The 23,793-nt window shown below is 38.6% G+C and overlaps 1 protein-coding gene across 7 annotated transcripts in view; it reads right to left on the bottom strand.

The window, feature by feature from the left end:
- RERE (arginine-glutamic acid dipeptide repeats) overlaps positions 1-23,793 on the bottom strand; it is a 254,406-nt gene that overhangs the window by 121,152 nt on the left and 109,461 nt on the right. For all 7 annotated transcript variants that reach the window (XM_055705121.1, XM_055705123.1, XM_055705116.1 and 4 more), the window contains exons 4-5: positions 3,461-3,566; positions 1,880-1,976 (exon numbers count right to left, since the gene is read on the bottom strand). In XM_055705121.1, the coding sequence (XP_055561096.1) occupies positions 1,880-1,976; positions 3,461-3,566 (203 nt within the window). The remainder of the gene's footprint in view (positions 1-1,879; positions 1,977-3,460; positions 3,567-23,793) is intronic.

Genomic DNA, 23,793 nt, shown 5'->3' with positions numbered 1-23,793 from the left:
TTTGCGCTTTTCAGTCGTTGGGGTCCTCTGGTGGTTGTGCAGGGATGAAGTCAGATATCTTCCTTGGGAGGGCAGCTCGTTATCTGTCTAGCACAGCACTTGGCAAAAAGCCAATCTCTGTTTGTTCGCTTCTCACACTCTAGGTAAATTTTTCTACTGGTTAGAGTAGAAGATTGGTAGTTACGATCACTGATTTTAGTTTCCAGTTTGTCATCCATTCATTGTGTGACCAGAGCCATTTGTTTCCAGAGAGCAGAGAAATAATCTCGTAATAAATCAGAATTTCGTATTAATCCTCCTGCCACAACACAAAAGATGGCAGAAGCCTACTCTATGTTCCAAACTGTAAGAGCACCATGTGCAATTACCCTTATGTTCATCTTGTATGCTGGAAATTACTGACGTGTATTAATCACAATTTGCTAATAAAGAGTCAAGAAAAATATAATCTTTATCCTGCAAAAGTATATTCTCCCCATTATGATCATCTTGAGATGCCATCAACAAGCATGCAAGAATGATCAAAAGCATGAACAATCCAGAAAACAACAAAAACAACAGTGAAACCATATACCAACAAAGAGAAGCAAAACAGTGGTCTGACAGGTGCCTATGGGGCCCACTTCCAAACAAAAAAGAGGTACATGAAACAGAAGACAGGTTGAGGAAGTGATCAGTTTGGTCTTCCAGCAGCCTCCCCTCTTTTTGGAAAGGGAGAATGGAAGGTTATTTTTCAGGTTTGCTTGGTATACACATATATTCCATTTTTTAATCTTCCTATTTCTATCTTTTCTTTAAAAGCAAAAAAACCCAAACAGAAAGTATGTAGAAGAGAAGTTACAATACTCCCCAGGGAACTCTCCATGCACACTGTTCAGGTTCTCTCTCTCCCTAAGCAGAGAGATTTCCAAGACTGGTTCCACCAAGACAGCCAACCTCCTGCTAGCTTGTTTCTAAGCATGCCAGTTTAAAATCGGAAGGCAAACGGTAACTCAGAAAAGGCACTGTGGCATTTCATGAGATTGTAGTACATCACTGGAATTTCCCAAGTTTATAAAAATAAAAACTTTAATATGTAAATCAGACTTCTTCCTGCCCATATAACAGAAGTTGCAGCTACTTTGTCTTGAAGTAAGTGGCTTCAGCAAAGTGACTGAACAAAAAAAAAATCTCCAGATGGTTCTAGTGAAACACCATCTGAGCGTTATCAGGAAGGATATTCAATTTGCATTTTGACAATATCCATGCATGTCTGTCATGTTGAAAATCTGCTAAAAAACAGTGCCTTACTGTTTCTATTTGAAAACATTTTAAAGTAATGGTGTACCCCCTTGGCCTAGTCAAAGGTTAGCCACTTAAGTGAAAAACTTAGTGAGTCAAGAGAGCAGCAACCTCCAGGGAAGGGTGTACAAAGAACAATACAAGGGTCCATTACCTCCTGTCTGTACAGCTATTTTTTTAATGGAGCTCTTAGCTGGGCTGCAACAATGACAAGTGCTTCTGAGAAAAAGCCTTTAACACAATTCAATCAGGGCAACATACTACCAGTCACTTTACTAGGAGATGCTATTGTTAATAGGGAAATCAAACACAGAGGAGGGAAGAGGGTGGCATTTCTGCCGGAAGTAGCAATAACCTAAATTGGAAATGATGGGAAACAGTATCCTCTGAGCAACATTGATTAACTGAGATTAAAACAAGATTGCAGAATTACAGCTCCTTTATGAATGAGAACAGATAACACAAATTAATTACTGTAGGAGATGAGGAGAAAGCTAAGCAGTATGCTAATGATCCCCAGACAAAAACATAAAAAGCACTTCTCAGTAAGGTTTTTCTCATCCACCTCAAACACTGCACCACATCCTCCGTAACTTACCTGAGGGCAGCAGCATGGTAAGTGTCAACATAATCTGAAATGAAGAGCTCTCGATTCTTGATAACTGGGTCTGTAATAACAAGCTCTCGTCCAGAGTCTGCCGGAAAGCCAAAACACAAACAAAAAACCACCAACGCATTAGCTGTAGCTGAAAGCATCTACCATTGCTGTTTTGCAGGTTATTTTTTACAGGTCAAAGTCTGAGAATGTTTTAGATACACACTCCTCAGTGTTAAGATGACAAACACTGATATTGTTTACATAGCCTGTAAGGTACAGAAATAATGTAATACCCATTTTTACACATGAATTCTCCCTCGCCATGTCTGAAGAACCGCTGAAGGGAAAGAAGGGTACTGATTGACACATCTTATCCACTGCACATAGAAATGGGCACTCCCCGCCGAAAGGAACTAAGCAAATTAATTTATCTCTGGCTTCTGGGATAATGTTTTGGCTGTTTCGCGTATTTAATCTCAAAACTTCAACAAAATATTGACCGTACTAACTGCTTAGTGTTCTGGCTTTCAGGTAAATACTGATATTCATGTTCAAATAGAGAAAATCCTCAGTGTTAATGAAAAAAGTGGAAGATAACTTTTTCTATGACTTGCTTTATAATACCTTTGAAGAACACACAAAAATACTTCTCCACATGCACAAGTGTAACAAAGCAGCCATACTATCAAAAATCCTCATTTTTGCCAGTGTGCCTATTATTCCATTATTAGAAGTTTCAAATAAATTATTAAGAGGAATGTTAAATTTGTGCAGCTTTTGCTGAAAGCACACACAAAATGTCCTTAATGTCTGCAAATTGCAAAGGAGAACATATGCTCAACTTTGTACTTCCATGCACCAAAAAGTGTCCCTATTTCAAGCATCAACTTTTATCATCACAATTCGCCTTGGAATATCTTCAGAATTTTAACGGTTGCCTCAAGGAAACTTCCTAGTAAGAACAGAAGCAAATGTTAGGTCTCCCCTAGAGGGTAAAGATAAATGACACTGGAATATGTACTAAAGTTTCTTCTGCTTCTATGAAACCCAAGATCACACTTATTTTTGCAAAGAGAAAAGGGGGAAACTCAGCTCTAAGTGATTCAGTTACATCACTTACTGCAATATTAACCACAGTGAGTATTCATACATCCAAGGTAGCATGAATGTAAAAAACGTAGTTCTCATGACACTATGGCAGAAGGACAAAAAATAAAAGAGATTCACAATTTCTTCAGCAACTTGGTCTCCAGCTAGTTACATATTAGTACACTGTCCAGAAGGCCTACAAAGAATCCAATGTTAGTTTTCTTTTCTATTCTCTCTCAAGGCATTAGTATAATACAGCACAGTATTTAAACCATACCTGAAACACATCTGATTATAGCTAGGGTTACAGGACACATACTAGTTAGAACAAGGCAGGTAAGAAACACTTATCATCCATCTTCTAATATATTGTTTTCATCAACAGTCCTTGCTTCATATCCCTATGCAGCAGTATTCTTACTTTCTGGACTGTTAAAACTTAAAATTCAGAGTACAAGTAAAGAAGGCCTTACTCTACGGAGCCTAACTTACCATTCTCATTGTGTCTGTCCTGAACCAAATGCTGATAGACTGAATCTGGGACTTCAGACTGACGATAGTACCATTTGACATTCATAAGGAGGTGGTCCCGTTTACTCTGAAAAAGAAGGTCTAAAGGCATTACTAAAAAGGAAAATCAGACCACATCTGAAACAATCTTCTAAAGTACAAAATTTGTTTCAACACTGAAGAAACCTGAAGTAAGACCCAAATAGGGAGGAAAACACACTTCTATGACAATGAAACAAGGGCAACGTGCTAACGACAGACTAGATTTCAAACTAGACAAAGGCAACAAGAACATTCTGCATCATCATGCAGTTGTATCTCTCTCTATAGCTGACCAGCAAATACTGATCTATTCACTCACAAAAAACTAACCAAAGAAAAGAAGCAGCAGGGATCGGAAAAAGACTGGAATTTTTGCCCCCACGCAACATGATGTTAGTCGGCTAATTTCTACAAACAAGACTTATTTACAGCCAAACATAGGAAAGAGTATCAATAGTAACATAATTCAATGCAACCATTCTCAACAGTTGTAACCAAGAGACAGCAGATTTACACACACACACACCCCGCCCAAGGACAGATGGATTCAGACATACTTGCAGATGTTCTTTAAGACTCTTTTACACAAAAGAACAGGATGCTGCACTTCAATCCCAGTAACTATAGGCTGTGACTGCTCACGTACCTCACAAAACTATCCTCCTCAAGTGCTCCTTTTCAATTTGAGAATCCAGCTACCAGTTTGTTCCTTCACAAAAGGAAACTGAAGCATAAACACCACTTAAAGAGAATTTTTAGATCAAGTTATTACAGACTCTCTGCTTCAGTTTATCTTTGAAACCCTTGAAGCCAATTCTTTCTACTGCTCCAAAACACTTGAAGAAACAGAGGAAGGCCTAAAGGGAAATTAAAATTCTTTTGGCATGAGACAACTGCAAGAACCGTTCGGTTTTTTTCTAGACTACAGTTCTCTAGATCCTACATTTAAAGGTTAAATTATAGGTTGTGGGACAAGGAAGTTATCACCATCTCTCCTGTTCACATCAGCCTGGTTCTTACAGCGATTTCCACCCTTTCTGCTTAATAAACATCAACATGTTTCCATTAAATTAACTTCTTGAAGCCTTTGATTAAAAACACATGTAATACCACAAAACACCTGATAGTGGCAGCGTTGTGCCAGAAAAGTTTCTTTAATCCGCCACTACCACGAGCTCTATGCACCGCACACCTCTAAAGCCCCTCAAGAACATACAAAGCATATTTGTGCTCTGCTTTACAGGAGAAACCTGAACCTACTTTTTTTTTTTTTTTAAAAAAAAAAAAAAAAAGAATACATTCTCAGTCAAGACAACAAGCTTGTCTAATCCATCAAAAAGCTCAAAAGGATGAAGTCTGAGAGGCAACACCGTTTTGAGCTGCCTGCTGTTCAAAAAACATGGTTGCAGACTTCTGTTCTGAAAGAAAGTTTTGTGCGTCACAGTTTTTACGAACACACTCTGAATTCTGAAGGAAAAAAAAAGGTAAACATTCTGTTACTCTCTTGCTACAAGTTCATAAATTCTACTACCGGTAACAAGAACTGGACGCAGCTGTGGTGGGAAACATTAACCCAGAATTTCTCTGCAAATTCTCATCACATTTTTTTAGTTGAGAGAAGAAAGCACCCCCCTTGCATTACACAAAGTCCTGAAAGCACACTCAGAAAGCATCTCTTTGCGGCAGGAGTACTACTCGCCTATGTACGGGCAGTTTACAACAAGCATCAAAAGCTAATGCTTAAATTTTCTTGGTGTGTGCCACTAAAGTTGGGTGTTTCTCAAATAATACAATGCTCCAAAAAGCATGGGGTAAAGGAGGTATAAGAACATATGTATATGGAACCATGAACAAGAACTACAAAATACAGTATTGAATTTTGTTGGTGGAAGTGTTTCTTAAGAACAAATGGGGGGGAGGGAGGGTGGGTGTGGGAGGAGGGGTGTCTGTGTGTAGCCCAGAGAAAAATGAAACTAGTTACTGTATCTGGGTAAACAAGAACTGGTCATGGAGAGGTCAAAGTGAGCATGAATGAATGGATACAACCCCCTACATAACCCTTCAGTGATTCTGCCAGAAGCCAGCAGTTTTGCGGCCTTCAAGTTTTGCAAGAAGGTATATCCTTCACGTACGTGTACGCTGGGGTTATACAGCAACAAAACGGGAGGGATCAAAACCATCACATTTTCATTTCCTTGGCATCACAGAGCTGTGAGTTAGGGGGTCACAACTTTATTTCAAATTAGGCCAAGGCTAAAGGAGATGGTGATGCAATTTTCTTACTGCATCATAGGATAGCACAGGGCTATTGTTAACAGCACCGGGATTAGGTTAAGGTCAACACTTACGCAGCATTCTGATACACCTGGATAGAAAAAAAAAAAAAAAAATCAGTAGCTGGGAGTAGTTTTTCCTCTTGCTGTCTGCCATAAAGGACCACCTCATTCTCTCCGCTCCTCTCAAAAGACCCTCCCAGTTTGCCATTCAGTCAATGCAAAGAGAAGTTTTTGCTTATTACCGTGTCTCCTGTAAGCTTCACTGCAAATGACCAAGTTACCCAATGTGGTTTGGAGGAAAAGAAGAAAAAAAAAAAAAAAGAAAAAAAAAAAGAATAGCAGGGGATTACACCAGAGTTTATCAGGAATATTCACACATTAAGAGACAATGAAGGCAAAGTATTTACTATGTTTTGTAGTGTTTTATCAACTCATCACTCAATCCATAAATTCAGGACAGTCCAGAGCTTTTTGCTAAGTTCCAGCATTTAATTCGATGGGAAAGTTTTCATTTCCCATTTTGGAACTTTGTTCCCAGACTCACAGAACACCTCAGTTGTTCCCTTTGCTATGTGTTTTATTCCAGGTAAGTAGTTACTGTTCACAGTGGAAGAGAACAACAATGTTTCCTCCCCTGAAATCAGATTCACAGTCAGGAAGAACACAGGGAATAAGACTGTATTTCTGGAGGCTGGCTGAACCTAAGTTTTCAGAGAAATGATGAATTGCTTTACACTGCAACCTGCCAACAGGAATGGTATTGACTTCTTCAGGTTGACCATGTAGTTGTGAGGCATTGTCAGAGGGGAAGAGCACAAAGAAAAAGGAATTACAGGGGGTTTCATAAGACAGAAGAGTGGCTTTTCTTTCACTACACTTCAGAAACAAAAATAATTATAAAGACTCTGAAGAGCAAAGATTAAGTTCAAGTTGGAACCAAAACAGATGACAGAAAACCAATCAATCCAAATGGCATGTATAAGCATAGATATGAAACCAAGAGGTACACCAACTTTCTATGCTTTTAACTTACAAAACCAAAATTTTATTAAATAGGGATTTTAAGTGAATTATGACAGGAAAACACAAACATGGCCAATGTATTAATTGATAATTAAAAATTATCAGACTCATTATGTATCTCTCAAAATGGAAAGCAGTACATGCTCAATGATGCTGACAGCTCTCCATCATCCGAACCATAGAATGCATGCACATGGCACAACTGAATGCCTCCATATGTAAGGAATGTAACAAAAAAAATTACAACTGAGGTATGCAAGTAACTTTTCACAGAAACATCTCAGGACAATGCTGCAACTAAAAATATGTTGACATACTAATAAGCCACTATTTGCATCTTCCTGGTAGAGACTGAGTTTGGGTTGTTTGTTTGGGTTTGCTTTTTTTGTTGGGTTTGTTGTTGTTGGGCAGGGGGGGGCAGCTGTGACTGATTTGACCTCTTCCCAAATACCTCTTAGGATCATTGCTGCTTTATGTCCAACTTAAATGCTTCATCTTGAAAAGTATTTTATCTGTTCACCAGCATGCATGATTTTGTGGGGTTTAACATGAAGTTTCAGTCTTCCTAGAAATATAAAACGTCTGTCAGAAACTTGGTTTTTTTACATCCTTCATTGCACAGAAACTCCTAGACATGCTATTTTGTCAGCCAGCATCCTAAATATGTATGTCATTTATAAAGCAGACTATACTCAGAAGTGTCAAGGCACCAACTTCTGTGGTAGACCATTTATTTTAGAACCACGTGCACACAAAGGAATGTCCCCTAGTTCATAGTGTTGGGGTTTTTTTCCACGCCTTTACATATGAAAAGGTGCAGAGTCACATGCCAAATTCATACTTGCAGAAATCACAGCAATGGCAAGTGCTTTGAAGTGTCTTTCTGTCAGCTCAAAAAGATTCCCTGTGCTACAAAACTACATTATCCCCTTAAATGAAAATATTGTCTATTTCTGCAGCATTGAAAAGTACTCACTTGGGAGTTTTGCTGTTTCTGCTGTTTTGCTTATTATTCATTTTTAAAAACATGAATCTGTTTTGGACATACGACAAGAATTAGATAAAATCTGAAAATGGATTAAAGAATCCCAGTTCACAAGCATCTGGTCAGCTTCTATTTAAAAATAAGCCTCTCCTTTAAAAGGGAAAAGAAATAATCTTGCAGGTTTGCTTATAATCTTGCAGGTTTGCTTTAAAAGTATGAATGTACTGATTCCCGCAGCATTTGTGACATTTCCAGGGTGCCAGTTTTCTTCTAGAACACACTTGAAAAGAGAGCTACTGCACATTACAATTCACATCTGAAGAGATTCCACATTCTCTTCCCAATGTTATGACTAACCAAATTGTGCAAATGATCACAGCTGTCCTGCAGATTCTCTCAGAGGGATTTAAGCACTACACTTCATTACTTGCCCTATTTAGATACCATGTTAAATCACAACTAGCTTTGGAAACAATACAGCAAATGCTGGAGATGACAGATGGGCACACTGGAGTCAGTGAATAGTAGCTATTTCAAAGAAACAAATGGCAAAACAGAAACAAGGAAAAGAACATCTTTCCTTTCAAACATACTTTTAACGATGAAAATTTTTATCAGAAAAAAATGATCATGTGATTAATTCTAAGCTACCAAATTCTTTGCATTATTTTAACAACACAATAATATTTTATCAGTCATTCCACTGCTCAAAATAAGTATCTCATGCATTGCAGCATAAAGGCTCTGGCCTCACAAAGCCAGTTTTCAAGTGGGGTTGCTTGCCTTTTTTTTTTTTTTTTTTTTTAAATGCTACAAATTAACTCACTCCCTTGGGACGGAGTTTGTGCCCAAAAAATGATTATTTCATTTAACACAAACAGTTCTAATTATGCTCCATAACACAGTATTAGCCTGGCTCCAATACAAGTGTCAAATCTGACTTGCTCTGCTCGCTGTACCACACCCCTCCCCTGCCACGTTTAATTGCTACCTGTATTTTCTACTGTAAAGTATTTATTTTTACACTTACTCGATTTTGACATTTACTTATATCCAATCGAGAGAAAAAGAAAAATGAAGACCACTGATACCAAATCCCTTGGGGTGGGGGGTGGCACAAATTAAACTATCTGGAAATCAGGAGCTAAAGAGACACCACAAGTATCATTCTTCTTCCCACTCTGCAACAGTGCAAGTAATTTCAAGTTCTCAGGATATCTTTTCGTAGGCTGCTTTCCATTTAAAAAAGAAATCTGATCAGCTGTTTGTAAGCCAGGAAAACCCAGCTCAGAAATACAGAGGTTATTGCTTCAAATGAATATTATTTTCGCAGCCGGGTTATTTAATTCAGATGCATGCATATTAACACATTATTACTTCTTGCAAACACAGAAGCATTGTCAAAAGTAAGAGCTATCAGTATTCAGCAAGAAATAAAAATGTTAAATAAGAGTACTACATACGGCAACATACAATTTAATCCTCTCTGCCCCTCAAACACAATAACCCAAGAAGGCAGCCCTTTTGGTTCCTGTCCTCTTAACCTGAACCAACACAAAGACTGCAACCTTTAAACCTGTTAGTGTTATCTAATGAGTATTCCATCTACTAGAGCTTTTCTAATAGAAACATGCCTTGATGGCTTATCTCAGTGCACAAGGCAGGCCACAAAGAACAGCCAGCTTGATTGAGCGCAGTAATGGAAGGCAGGAAATGAGAAGACTTGGTTAAGCCGCGGATAATCGATCGGTGTATTCAGTGAAGTGTGAGCTATGCTGGGAATAAGCTGCCTCGGGTATCAAATATTGCTGTTTCCAGGGTAAAGTCCCATTCCTGTGATCTATGTAGGAGAAAGCATAATTTATTGACAAAACAATATAGGATTTTTTCCACAATGTCTTGCTCTTTACATTCTGTGATTTTTTACAGCAAGAATTTCTCTTGTGTCCCTTTTATTCACAAGTTTAATAAATGAAGCTCCTTTCGGAATTCATGAAGTCACCTCAGCATGCTGGAAATCAATTCAGTCTTGTGTACAAATAACTCAGGGATGTAAAAACAAACCACACACTCACCTTCCCCTGAATTTCAAAGTTTTGCACTCAGATGCATATGCATACAAACACTCATACACCTTCAGGGACACACCTGTCCTGAAGACTACACAAGAAACTCTGTCCTCTTGCTCAGAGCCACTCAGCTTTGTTGAGAGTATTATTTATTCTAGATCTCTACTACAGTTTCTACAAAGTCCGAAGCAAAAGTGTTTGTGAACTACGCCAAACATTATTCAGTACAGGCAGGTTATTTGTATACAGTTGCTTCCCACATAAGGGAAGGGGAGAGCATACAAGTTCCGTAAACACACCTGTAATTCTCAGCCTACATACCAATATGCACATATGCAAGTATAAACAACAATCTGTTTGCCTACACCTTTAAACAGTTCCAAAACATGGCCAAAATCAGTCTTAAATCATAACTCATTATCTGAAAGGTTGCATTTTGTGCATTGGGATGAGATGGGCAGATAGCTAAAAGCTTAGAATCCAGCTATCAAGGCTCAAGCCTTTTTAAAAACACAAAGTAATGTGCTACTTACCCACATGTTAATTCCCTATGTTAATTCATAGTAGCTGCCATATGTTGTCTCCTAGTGTGGGTGTTTTGGCATTGTAGCTGCTAGACTCTCTTTAGAAGAGGAAAAAAAAAAAAAAAAAATAAAGCAGCAGTCTTCAGATCACCAGAAGAGCCGTACTACCAACATTTGCTGCACTGCCATTTTATGAACACCGGATATTCTAGTGGGATGATGTACTAAAGTCACAAGGCAAGAACTCTCTAGCATATATGACAAAGTATAATTATGTATCTGAGAACTACGGAAAGATCCATCAGAAACTGCAAATAATAGCACTAAAAGACAGCATGAACCTTAGTGAATTCAATAGTAGTCTGCCTCCATCAGGATACAGGTTAGCACTGTATTTCATTGTACTTCAACTACATGCACTTCTAAGACGAAAGCTCAACAAATTGGGCCATCTAAATGCTTTTTTCCTCTTTCCCCTATCTGCTCCTCATAGTTCTGTCTTCCTCTCCACGCTTACACAAAAATCAGCTACTGTGGAATAAATGTTACCTACCAGCTCTTAATTTTATTTAGCACCCTTCCTAAAATTTCCCCTCCCCTCAACTTCTGCTTTCCAGATGTCCAAAACACCCCAAAATAATTAAGCCAAAAATCAGCCCCAGTCACCCAAGAGCTGATACGCTAGAATTCAAGAAGATGAAACCAGTATGTAGACCCAGCTTCATCGGATCTTCCCAGCAAAATCAGTGTGCTGGATTAGTTCATTGTCTTTTGCAGACACCTCAACTACTCACCCACCAGAGTAAAGTGCTTGCAGATTTTGAGGTTACAACTCCACTCAGGTCTTTAGGTGGGAGGTGTTACACATTAGCACCTCACTAGTTAGCCTAATATCACTCCGCAGAAATGGCATCAATAAGGAAGAGAGCTCTGCACTCCTAAAATTACACTTCCAAGAAAAGAAAATCCTCTCCAACACTGATAACAGCTCCATCCTCAAAGAGATATTAACTCAGCTAGAATCAGATTCTGACAACAAACTCACTCAGACACCTCTGTTCCCTTCTTCTACTACTATTTTCAGGCCCATGTCCGCTAATTATTTGCTTCCAAATGAACTGCCAAGGGGTGCGTGGCAGCAATTCCCCTTGACAGAGAGGCTGATATTGATTATGCTGAATGTCAACAACAGGATATTAATCTGTGAATTAGGCATCGTATTAAAGAAAAAGGAAACAAGAAGCAAATGAAAATACTGTTAGGCAAGTAGCCGCCACTCCTTTCCAAGACCTAAGCCCATATGGAACAATAGCTTTAGTAAGACACTTGCCAAAAGCCAAATAAAAATTAAGGCTTTCCCAAGTCTTGAAAAAAAGATCTAAAAAGCAACTGTGAAATAGCCAACTGAAACTGAGTGTTCAGGCTTGACCAATTCTGTTAAAGAATAAGTTAACTATTAAAAATCTTATTAATTGAAAGTGCTCTTAAAAGTATAGGGTCATTACAGTTTAACGTGAAGCCTCCTGTTTTCTACTGAGACAGAAGAACAAAGAACTATGTAAAAAAAGATCTACTGTATAAATTACTGGCCCAAATTAGTTACAGAATGACATTTTATACACGCAAAAGAGTATGTGTAATTACATAAAAGCAAGTGCAAACTAGATTTGATCAAATCACTTGTCACTTCAAAATGAAGCTATGAGGCCACTGGTCATCTGTCAAAATAGAACAGTTTTCAATATGTTCAACTTCTAACCAGCCATTTGTACCTAGGCTCTGTGGACTCCTCTTTTTCAACACCAAAAAAGCATCCATCTTTTTTCATTGGAATTCTACTCATATTCACGCCCCAGAAAACGTGCTCAATCAGCAACTGACATCATCTTCTCTGTTTTTAGAAAGATTACAAAAGAGGTCAGTTGGGACCAAACAAGTAAGTACTCTATGCAGTCTTTGCCCAAGGTATTTGCATGTTTCTACCCAAATTCCTAAGGCAATTTCCTCCTTACCTACAACAGTCAAAATTAATCCCATCCTCCCTACTTTTAGCTGGCAACGACACAGAAACAGAGGATCAGAAACAGCACATCCCACAACACATCAAATATCAGATATTAAATATATATTAATTCATAGGGCTTTATCGTTTGAACAGTTCAGAAAACAGAACTGAACACAGCCTCATTCAGGTTTAAGGAGAAAAAGAACATTACTCATTTCAGGTAATGACCACAAGAGGTTTCTGTATTCTGTATTAAACAAACTTTAATATTTATTCCATAAACTTTTCAGCCTTATTGAAAATAAAGCTGCTTACTGTGCCAAGATCTAGCAAGTCACCTGTTTTCCTATCAGTAAAATACACCGAAGTAGAACACCATCCTTAAAATTTCAGTGTACTTCTAAATGACAAAAAACAATTTCATCTTGTAAAAAAAGCAGTTATGCTTAAAAAATGACTGGCTTAAAATAAAACTATCTTAAGATCTTTCATGAACGTTACGGGTCATTGCTTACTACCTCATTTAATCCCTTAGTGGTATCTTTCTGCTCCGTTTCCCTTTTATGTTCTTTGAATCCCATCTGTGGTTCATGGTGTCAATTATGCCGAGCAAAAGCATAAAGTAACCACGCTCTAACAGCATACAACTACCCACGAACAAGCCTGCTTAATTATAGCTGTCAGGGCTAAGAGACAGTGTGTCCACCCATTCCCCACCACCACGAAAGCTTCTGTGGCACAAAAAGCTTTCCCCAATTGACTGCTCCCTTCTTGAGGAAAATAAGCAGCTGTCTACACCAGTGGATCCAAATCGGCTAAATGTGTATGTATCTGATGAGACCTGTGCAGAAAAAAATTTGTTTGTGCTGCCTGCCTCCATGAAAGTCAAAGAAAAAAGCATAAGATGCACACCACAGCTGTGGACAGTCAGATGGGTCCATCCAGGCTTACAATTTTTGTTTTAACAAGCCACATCCCCATGCAATACCCACACAACGTTGCATTGTGTTCATGCTGAAGATTCTTCACAAGACACAAAGCTTCTCATTTCTATATGCGCATACATATGGCACATACTCTGCTCTACTGCACAAAAATCACAGATGGAAGCAGTGGAGATGCCACATCTCAGCTATTATTTCTACAAGGATCACAAAAGCCCAATACGAAAGACACAAACAAGGGTGAGAATTCATTAATAGGCTGTAATTAAAATCACTACTAGAGAAAGCAACGAGTGCTATTTTTGATCACAGCATCTCTGTTCATGTTTGCTGCTCCTACAAACTCCGCTTTGATTACAGATTATGCCTTTCCCACAGAAGCAAACTTGGCACCAAGCTGCTGACACAGTATTGATAGCAACCCTGCTTAACACACAGGCTTATTAGCATTTCTATTGCTGCACTGCATACGATGCACATTGTACATCAAATACACTCTGTGTCAAGCATAATAAGCAAACAGTTACCTAACAACTAATGGTATTACAAATGCATTTAGCTAATCATTGAATATGCTCTGGTAATTGAATTCCATTAAGGTTTTTTTAAGCACTATCCCGAAGAAACACAACACTGAAATGAAGACACCATTCAGACTATGCCTGACATTTGCCATTAAATGTCATTTATAGTATATAGCTCAAATCTAATTGCTGAGCACCACCAGCTGCAGTATTTATCACTTCTATTAAAACAAGCAGCAGCACAGGGTGGGACTATTTGAAGCCATCACATACAGTTTAAATAGATATCTCACCTTTTAAATATCAAGAGGCCACATTTTCTTTAACATCTCACTAAGGGGTTTACCTTTTAACAGATACCTAGAACTAAAGGATAAAACAATCAGGAGACAGCTTTCTCTGCAATCCCAACACAGAGTCTGAACATTCATATGGCTGTTAAAATATCACCTAATAATCACGGGAATTTTATGACAGGAAAAATTAAAAGCACCTATGCAAACTGGCCCAATTTGCTGGCTGGGTTTTAAAATTATAAAAAGAAAAGGAAGAAAAATAAAGACTGATCAGCCAGACCCTGTGACTTGGCTATTTCACCATCTAAGCAAATTGCTGTTTCTATGAGGAAACAAAGTGTACTTGGAAAGTAAATGCCTGGAAAGTAAATGGTTCCTCGTGCAGCTTCTCAGAAGATGTCAGCATTTGCTTAGGAAATGGTCAGTTACTTAAATGTTTACATCCTCTATGAAACTGCACCTAACATGCTGTGTTACAGAGAAGGCAAACACTTTAACCCAGACCCCACACACACACGTTTTCTACACATGTCCTTTATATATTAGGATGTTCAGACACAAACTGATAAAACAGGGTCTTGACATAGCCTTTATAAAAATAATACCATCAGTAATTGATGTGAAGCAAACCAGGGCAGCTAATCAAGAAAACAAAATATAAATGTCAAGTTGTAGAAGATAAAACTCTCATCTTACCGCAGAGAATTTCTAATACAGATTGTTTTTGTCTGCCACAATATCAATACCTAGAATTAGCAACACTAGACTTCATATTTTTTCTCTGTATTTATATGTAAATCAGTACTAAATAAATATACCCAAAACCCGGTCCACAGGCTGCAATCTAAACTAAATCTGTAGATTGGAAAGATGGCCTCCATTCATCTGGAAATAGCTAGATACTGAAAATGCTAGAATCACAAATAACTATACTGGAGGATAAAAATGGATGCATTTAACTGCTATAAGAGAAAATGCTCAAAAGGAAAAGTTGGGAGAGGCACAAAGAAACATTTTTTCAGGTGCTGAAAGTCATGCATGAACATGCAGACATCAACTAAGATGAACCACAAAAAAAGGAGTTCTGAAACAAAGTTTTAAAAAATATAGTGCACGTATCAGCGACACCATCTGCACTCTCATTTGAATTAAGATTAAAGTGAATACAGACAGCCAAGCTAACGTACAATTCTAAGGCTAATCATTTGTCTTGGGCAATATAATTGTCACAGCACTACAACTGTAATAAATGAAGCCAGTAATAGCTTCCACTTTAAAAAGTCAAGGTGTTAATTCAGTCAGAGATCCAGTAGTAGAATGCTTTGAGACCAGCTAGTAGTTCCATAAACCATTCAGTCATCCTGTAGAATTCAAATTAATTTATTTCATTACTAGAGGCATTGGATGGAACCCATCTTTGCCAGATTCAAATGCTCTTGACTCAGAAATCACGTATTGCTATCGAAAGTTTATACCTTCCCCATTGTTCTGGGCACAAGGATTTATATGAAGCCTTATCACGGCAAATTTTTTTTTCAGAATTTCTAAAAAACAAAACAAAAAAACCCAAAACAACCCCAAACCTGATCTAGAACTGTGTGCAATCATTGCCTATAATTGCAGAAACTGGCAGAGTACCTTACAAAAAAGAAAAAAAAAATCATAAAGCAAACTGAAACACTTTAACCAAGTATTACTAAAACTTACTAAAAGAATTCACATAAAACCTTATTTGACTGGTTTAGAGACAGCTCATTATTTAGATTAGTTTCCTGTAACCAAATACAATCTTCTCAGCAGGATTTAAAACATTAGGTTTTTTTAAAATCACCATGAACTTAGTTCCTCAGACTGCTTACCAGGAGTCTCACTTGGCAGGAGGAAAAACGTTCAGAGATTACATGTTAGAACTGAGTGCTCTCCCTCTCTTTCATGCACACGTTAGAGGGAAAAGCCTATTTAAATCGATGTTGAAGCACATATTTGAGAAGCTTGTGCAACTGGTCTTCAGTTCTGGCCATACAGTCTCTCTCACTTCTGCTTGTCAAGCTCATGTAATTTGATTGTACGGATGGACCAAGGTCACAGACCATGCACTCTAATGCTTTGCAAGTTGTGAGAATGTTGTCAGCCTGGAAGAGGCCTTCTCTATCAGCTGGAACCAGAGAGGAAAAAAAGGAAAAGAGAAGAAAAAGAAAGAGGGGTGGGGGGAAGAGTCCTAGCTCACTGGGAGGCTTGACCCTAAAAGGTATGGAACTACCTCAGTATTTATTACGCACTGGCACGAGCAACACTGACAAATCCGTTTTCCAACACTCAAACCAACGTAAACTATAGCACTTGTCCTACAAGTGCTTTCCAATGAGTAAAGTAATAAACGAATCTTTAATACAATGCAGTATTAGCTCAAATTTAAATATTTACTATGCTGTTAGCATAATTCAAATGCAGGCGTGCTCCAGATAAACAGCTGGGAGTGTATTTTCCTGGCCCACTATCTTCACTGACAAATAGCAACCTTGGTTTAATCACCTCTCCACATTCAGCATCAAAAGGCAAATGTTAAACACCAGCTACAACTACCGCATTAGCCCTCTTCGGCATCCAGAACAGTCAACATGTGGGGAACAGAACACATTCAAAGGACATGCCCTCCCCAATCAGAAGTGAAGATTATGCTGTACACAGATTTACACCAAGTAGCAGGTTACACTGGAAGACTGCAGAAAGCATCCTGACAGCTGCATTTCCAGACGAAAGATTTATGATAATATTTTACCACAGTTAATGGAATTCTGCACCTCAAAGTGTGAAGTTTTTAACTTAAAGCACCCACACTACTACAAAACTCAAACAGCTTGTACTGAAAGAATGCTCTGAGGACTCAGAAAAGCACACAGAAAGAGCATCTGAAATCAGTATAGCATTCTCGGGTATTTCCTCACAACTCTGCCCCTGCTAATGCAGGGAAGCACTCAGTCCATACTGTCGATCACAATCTTTGATCATAAGCACAGCACAGGGAGCAATAATTCCTAGGTTTATCAACGATTCTGTAATACAAATATGCAAAACACAACAACACATCAGAAGCAGAAAACTAACATCTAGTAATAGCTTCCTTTTTTAAAAAACAGCTTTTTCAATCGTTTCAGCAACAGACATTCTGAAAAGCATACAAGGGAATACCTTTGTGCAGATTTCTTGCCATACATCGGATGCATTGTGTGATATTATATTACACACCTGCTTCACCAGGTCCTAAGGTTCAGCCATATCAAAGAACCCAATTGCCATTTTTTTTTCTTTTTTCAAACATGAAGAATATGAAAGCGCATACTGAAGCTGGTCCTTGTTAGCAGGCCTATTTTCATCTCTTCAAACTCAAAGAGAGCAATTCCCTTCGTAACTGTCACAGCGTTTTTGCAATCCATAAAAAGGAAGTTCAACAGCCTTAGGTCATGAATCATAACTACAGTAGATGCAGAGCATAAATTATGTGTCCCCATTTCACAGTATTGAAAGACGTATATTCTTTTATCTTATTTACTTGATTCTTCCTATAAATCAAATATCCTGGACATGTCTGTAACCAGTAGGGTGTAAACAGCTGCAACTCCTTTCTCTAAAGTAACATTCCTAGCATTAATGTTCCAACTCCTTTCCTTTCTACAAAAATTACATGTAGATCTCATCACAACAATTCCCTATCATTCTGTTTTTCTATATACAACAAATATAGAGATGCCACATTTATTACTGTTCCTACTGCACAGTTACTTGCAAACAGACTGGTAAAGCTGTCAAGTGGCCTTAACTCATCAAGAACCTTTTCCGTATGTAAAAGGACTGTTGTGTAGAGGAAGTTGCATACATTTTACACTGCAGTTACTCTAGCATTTCTTAAGATACTTAATGCATTTCATGAAGATGCATATTACACTGAGTCACAAACATGGGATACAGACTTCCTAGGATGTTCAGTCATTGTAAAGCATTAGTCAGCTTTCCCAGAAAAATTAGGATATGGAACCTAAAATACCAAGTGCAAGCGTTTTGGTGGTGTTAGGCTATTTGAAAAGAGTCCCTCTCAATCAGGCACCCACCAGAATTCTCCTACTACAAACCACAGCAGAAGGGATGAACCTTTTTCCCCCACAGTCATCGGTATAAGACATGGCCAGCAAAAAGCACCTTTAAAAACTCAAGTGTTGAAAGGAACTAAACTGATAATTTGACCTGCCAAAACCCTCACACAGACTGTGACTATTAATGAGTCCACTTCACAGAAATCAACACTAAAAACATAAAGCTTTGCACAAATACTTAGCTATGAAATCTGGGCGAGCAAGACCCAGAAGTTCAACAACCCTAGTAATATGCCTGATGTAAAAGGAAAAGAATTTGCAAATGGAACAACCTTCTTTACAAGCTCATCAAATCTCATTTATAGTGCCCCAGACTAGAGGTCTACTGCACTGGTCACATAAGCAGATTCCAACACCTGCCCCAGCAAAGATCCTACATTCATCCTAAGATTGAGACATACCTGTACCCAGGGTTTTGCAGCAAAACTACAACCGTCACATTTTGCATTAAAACTCCAAGAACTTCCAAAGAGCACCATGACATTAGCCTCAATTTAGGGTGCTCTTTTACCTCTCTCTACTCTCCTGATCTAAGATGTTTACTGACCTAAGGGGGGTGGGGTGGTGGATCAAAAAAAACCAAACAGCCAGAGCCATGAAGATTCACTTATCCAGACAATTGCAAAACAGGCTAAGAAAATCCAAACAGCATACTGATAACCAGAAAAGATACGCATATCTCTACAATTGTGCTGTTCCAGCTTTATACATAAACAGCAAATTAGTAAAAAGATTGATTTGACAACAGAATGTGTCTGGAAAGATAAGAACCACCCTTCCAATTCTGCTGCCTATATTTAGACCTTTTTAACCCAGACGCTTAAAACACACCATCACTTAAGTAATGATGTAAGTACCTGACACACCACACAGTGAAGAGACAATTCCTTTTACTGTTCATAAAATGCAAACCATGCATGGAATTTGGGTTCAGTAAACTTTAGGTTGTGAAACAAGTTAGTCATAGGAGATGTCTCTGCACCTTCTCTTCATTATTAGGAAACAGGAAAAAGAGGTATCGCCTCTTGAGATTCTTTATCACATATTGCTCAAGTCAACAGATCATTTCGTACAGCTCATATTTCAACTGAATTTTGTAATATTATGCCGAGCTACCTTTTGATTATGACGACCACCTTTTAGAGAGCACTCTGTAGACTGCTGTGAAAGCACTCCCACCGTCTGATTAAAAAAAGTTGAGGATTCATCAAGACTCATCTCAAGAAACCCACAGCAAATCACGACTACAAGAACACAACCTGCATTGAGGGGCCTAGTTCATTACTCCACTCACCAGTCTGCAAGAGCACAGAACAAGTCCTCTCACAATCACAATGTTACCAAACTGGCAACTGCTTAAAAATACTTATTTTCATAACTCACTCTCTTAGAACTTTTATTGTGCCAGAACTTTATTTTCGAGAAAGATCCTTACATTTAGATGGATTTCTGCTTTATATTTTATGCCACAATTTCAACTAGCAATTTGCTATTTTAAAAACATTGTTTTACAAATGAAAGGGAAACACAGTTTGTAGTTTTATACAGTATTCCTTACATGTATTAACAGTACATACAGGTGGACGGACCAAGAATTGCTTTACAGAACAATACAGCTTGTATATTTTCCAAAAGGAGAAAGTTCAAGTAAAGTTTAAGATTTGCTTCGCACAAGTTTGTTTCAATAATTTTGCATTGCTTTTAACCTTAAAATGTGCCAAGTAACAAGTCACTGAAAGGAGTAATATTAAAAAACCCACTGAAGTTCTGCTTAGAAACCAGAGCAGGATACTTACGTACTAATTTAATTAAAAAGAGCTATTTTCCTTTTAAATACCCTCTAATGGCCCACAACCAACTCAGGCTGATTTAAAATCAATCACTTCAATCAAAATTACAAGTTCAAATTCTCCATGGATTAGCGCTCAGTGACTACACAGTCAAAAAGGCACATCCATCACACCCCTACTTTTTACCTGCTCCGAGTCCCAAGTAGGGAAAAGTAGGGTTATCTCCTTTCCACAAAAGGTGAATCTCAGCTCATGCAGACAGGCAGCTGCCAGTCCCTGAGCGCCATGTGCCCTCTGAACAGGCCCTGGGTAGCACACGCAGACCTCATGGTTGCCTTCTGTTACAGAAGAAAAAAGGATCTGCAAAAGATCTGAAACTATTATACAGTCACAAGGTGGAGCTGACTTGAAGCATTTCCCTAAGCGGCTCCATCAGTCTCTCTGCTATATCCAAAGGGGAGATGTATCGCCTTTCCTGCCACACAAGCACAGAACTCATCCCAGGTATTCAAAGAGCATCTACACTATTTTCCCTTCCGCATGCGCCAGCATTTTTGCACCTCTCACCAGTAGCCTGCCAAAACAGACATCTTACCTAGTATTTTTTTCATCTATACAAACCCACCATCTTTTGGCACAGTGTGGTGTACTAACATCAGATTTACCAAAGACAGACCAACCAACCACTTGCCTTCAACAAGAACATACATGCTCTACACGACAATCACACAGCAAGACTAGGGGTAGTACATGGAAATGTGTCAGCAATAACAACCAAGAAAACTGACATTTCAGAACATACACCAGTTGCCCAACATCTATCATGCTATCAAGTGCTTCATAGCTAAGAGGAACAATGGCTGATCTTTATGGATAAAAACAACTGCAACCTGCTTGAGCAGCAGTGCAACAGAACTTCAGCAAGAAATACTTGTAAAGGAAGCTACCCATAACACACACGTGTGCCAATAATAAACTCAGTATGGGGTAGAGAAGAAGGAACAGAGATTTTTGATTATACTCACATCTCTACAGATTCAGGTGAAGAGAGTTCTCTACCAAGACTGCCAACATTGCAGATACTTGCCACCTCCCCACCTTTGACCATGCACTGTTATTCTAGAACACTCAGAACAAAAACTTTAGTTCGACAGTTTCGGTTACGTTTTCCATAACCAAATTTCCACTACAACTCAACTGCACTCTCTCCAATGTAGCTGGAAAAATCAAAGGTGTTTATTTTACATATCATGTAAAATATTCTTTTCTGCCCATGTTTTATTTTTAAACATCTAGGTAGAACCTACAAGCTTAGCAAGAGGCTTGTGCATCTCAGCTGCCCTTGACCATACCTATTCCACCAGTACCATGCCAGTTTCACAGCTGTGGCAACACAGAAACACAACTCCCCACTGAAGTCATGGCTAGCACAGGTTATCATTTTGGGTAGCTGGCAGTGGGATGTTTATTCTGGCCTACACCTCCACATGCTGCACTGAGCATCTTACTTTCACAAGAGCATTATCACTACCTTGAAGAGCAATATTGAGCACATCTGTGAGGAAGCCCTTTCCTGGCAAAAGGCAAGCAAGTAAAGGGCAAGCAATGGGGGACACACTTAGTGACCACAGTGACATTTCACATTCCTTAAGGAAAACCATTTTGAAAGCGGAAAACCAAGTGTCTTTAATGAATTGTCTTCACCAGCGTACGAAGCATAACAATGTATCTTTGGAGACTTAGCACAGACACAAGAAATCTGACAGTGCTCAAGTACCCCCAAATGACCTGAGAGAAAATTTCAACTTCTATAATCCTAAAGGTCAGAAGCATGATTAAACATGACAGATGCCCTCACTATTCAACACTAGAGGACATGGCTAAATTTATTCTAACTCCATTTTCTCTCGCTACATGTAAAGTAGCTAATGTACCATTTAGTACTTTTTTCCCTCCTCTAAAAGCTAGAAATAACTATTTTTCCTCCATATTTTCAAACTGACACTGATTTATTTAGCAGTCAATTATCTCAGCACCAGGTGTAGGAAACAGCTAGGTTTACTTTGGGTAAGAAGGAGGAAACAAGACAGTGAAAGAATAAATAATAAAAAAAAGCAAAAGATACTGAAGATTGTGCTACCATGACAAACGGCCTAACAACTAAAAATATGGGCAAGTCAAATATACAGAGGAATGTTAATAAATTCTATGGTTCCTGTATCTACAATCAAGCCATTGCTATTACACATGTTCTCATGCACAAATTATTAGCCACACATTTCCCTCTTGATAACACCGTATGGGAAAAGCAATCCTGATAATACTCCGCAACTACAAGTGGTCTGTTCTTGGTTTTCCCTGTTTGCTCAGTATCTGTTTTCATCCTTAGCTCACAGTTAGACGGGATGGGGTTAAACAGAATTTGTATCAATTGTGCTTCCTGCTTTCCTTTTTACAGACTTAGGGAAAATAACACAATAGCAATTTTTCAAAATTAGCATGGGATTTCACACTCAGTCCCATTTTGGTCCCCCTGCCATTCTTAGAATTCCCTTTTCTGCTTTATACAGAAGTTGTCTCTCAAACTAAAACAGCTTTACAATGAATGGAAGCAATTTTCTGATTTGAAACAAGCTGACAAACATCATCAGTTCATATTAAGGCACTGTCTGCCACATTTTCTGTTTTGGAGTGTGTATATATAACACAGTGCACACACACGACAAGCACCTCACCACCACCAGCAGTGCGAGATGTTCAAAGAGCTCTGCTGTTACAGGAAGGGCTTCAGCAGCTACTGGCTGGAGCCAGCGAAAGAGCCCACAGAGCCTTTGTTGGGGGTGAATCCTCAATAGCCTCCAGACAAGCTTTCATTTTTTTCATGTGACAAGAAGCCAGCAATGAAAATTCCAATTGCTGGCCTTCTGAATGCCAAGTGGTGCAAAACCAAACAGGGTAATTGCACACACACAGAAAAAAAAACCCACCAACCAAACAAAAAACAACCAACCCCAAAAAAACCACCCACCAAACCAATAAAACCTGTGGATTATTCCATAGGTTGGTTTTTTTGTTTGGTTGGGGTCGTTTTGGGGGTTTGTTCTCCCCCAGCCTTGATGTAGCCCCAAAGTTGTAAGGTCTGGATTTCAACAGTGAAGATCTAGGCCATATGGAAGGGAATGGAAGAGGAGTTACGAGATGAGCCCCAAAAGATATACGTATAAGTCTTAACCTCCAGCTGTTTAATCCTTATACTTAACAATGCTACCATCTCTGTTAAACCCCCAAATATGAATATTCTCTCCCTTTCCAAAAGACCATGATGCAATTGTGACTAACATTGTAACTCTGCACAAATTGATAATACACCAATGCAACTAAATTAAAGGTACTATCAAAGCTACAAAAAAAAAAAAAAATCCACAGAAACGCTAAGCATTCCTTACTTGACAAAATAATGCCACTGAAGAAATTACAGATCTCTGGCAGTGTTAACCAGGTCTCAATACAACATCTTCACACAGCCCTGAGCATTTTCTGAATGCAAGATACGGTGGTTTAGCTACTTCAGAATAGATGGTTTCTGCTCCTGCCTTCAGAAGATATACAACAACAAAAAAAATTGCTATATTTTTCGACCAAATTCAGTGAAACTCCGATACCCGTAAATCCACAGAGCAGCCTCATTC

The sequence above is a fragment of the Falco cherrug genome, chromosome 3, assembly GCF_023634085.1.
Source record: "Falco cherrug isolate bFalChe1 chromosome 3, bFalChe1.pri, whole genome shotgun sequence".
Lineage (NCBI taxonomy): Eukaryota > Metazoa > Chordata > Aves > Falconiformes > Falconidae > Falco > Falco cherrug.
Note: the sequence above shows the minus strand (reverse complement) of the source record. Positions and strands in the feature narration are given on the sequence as shown.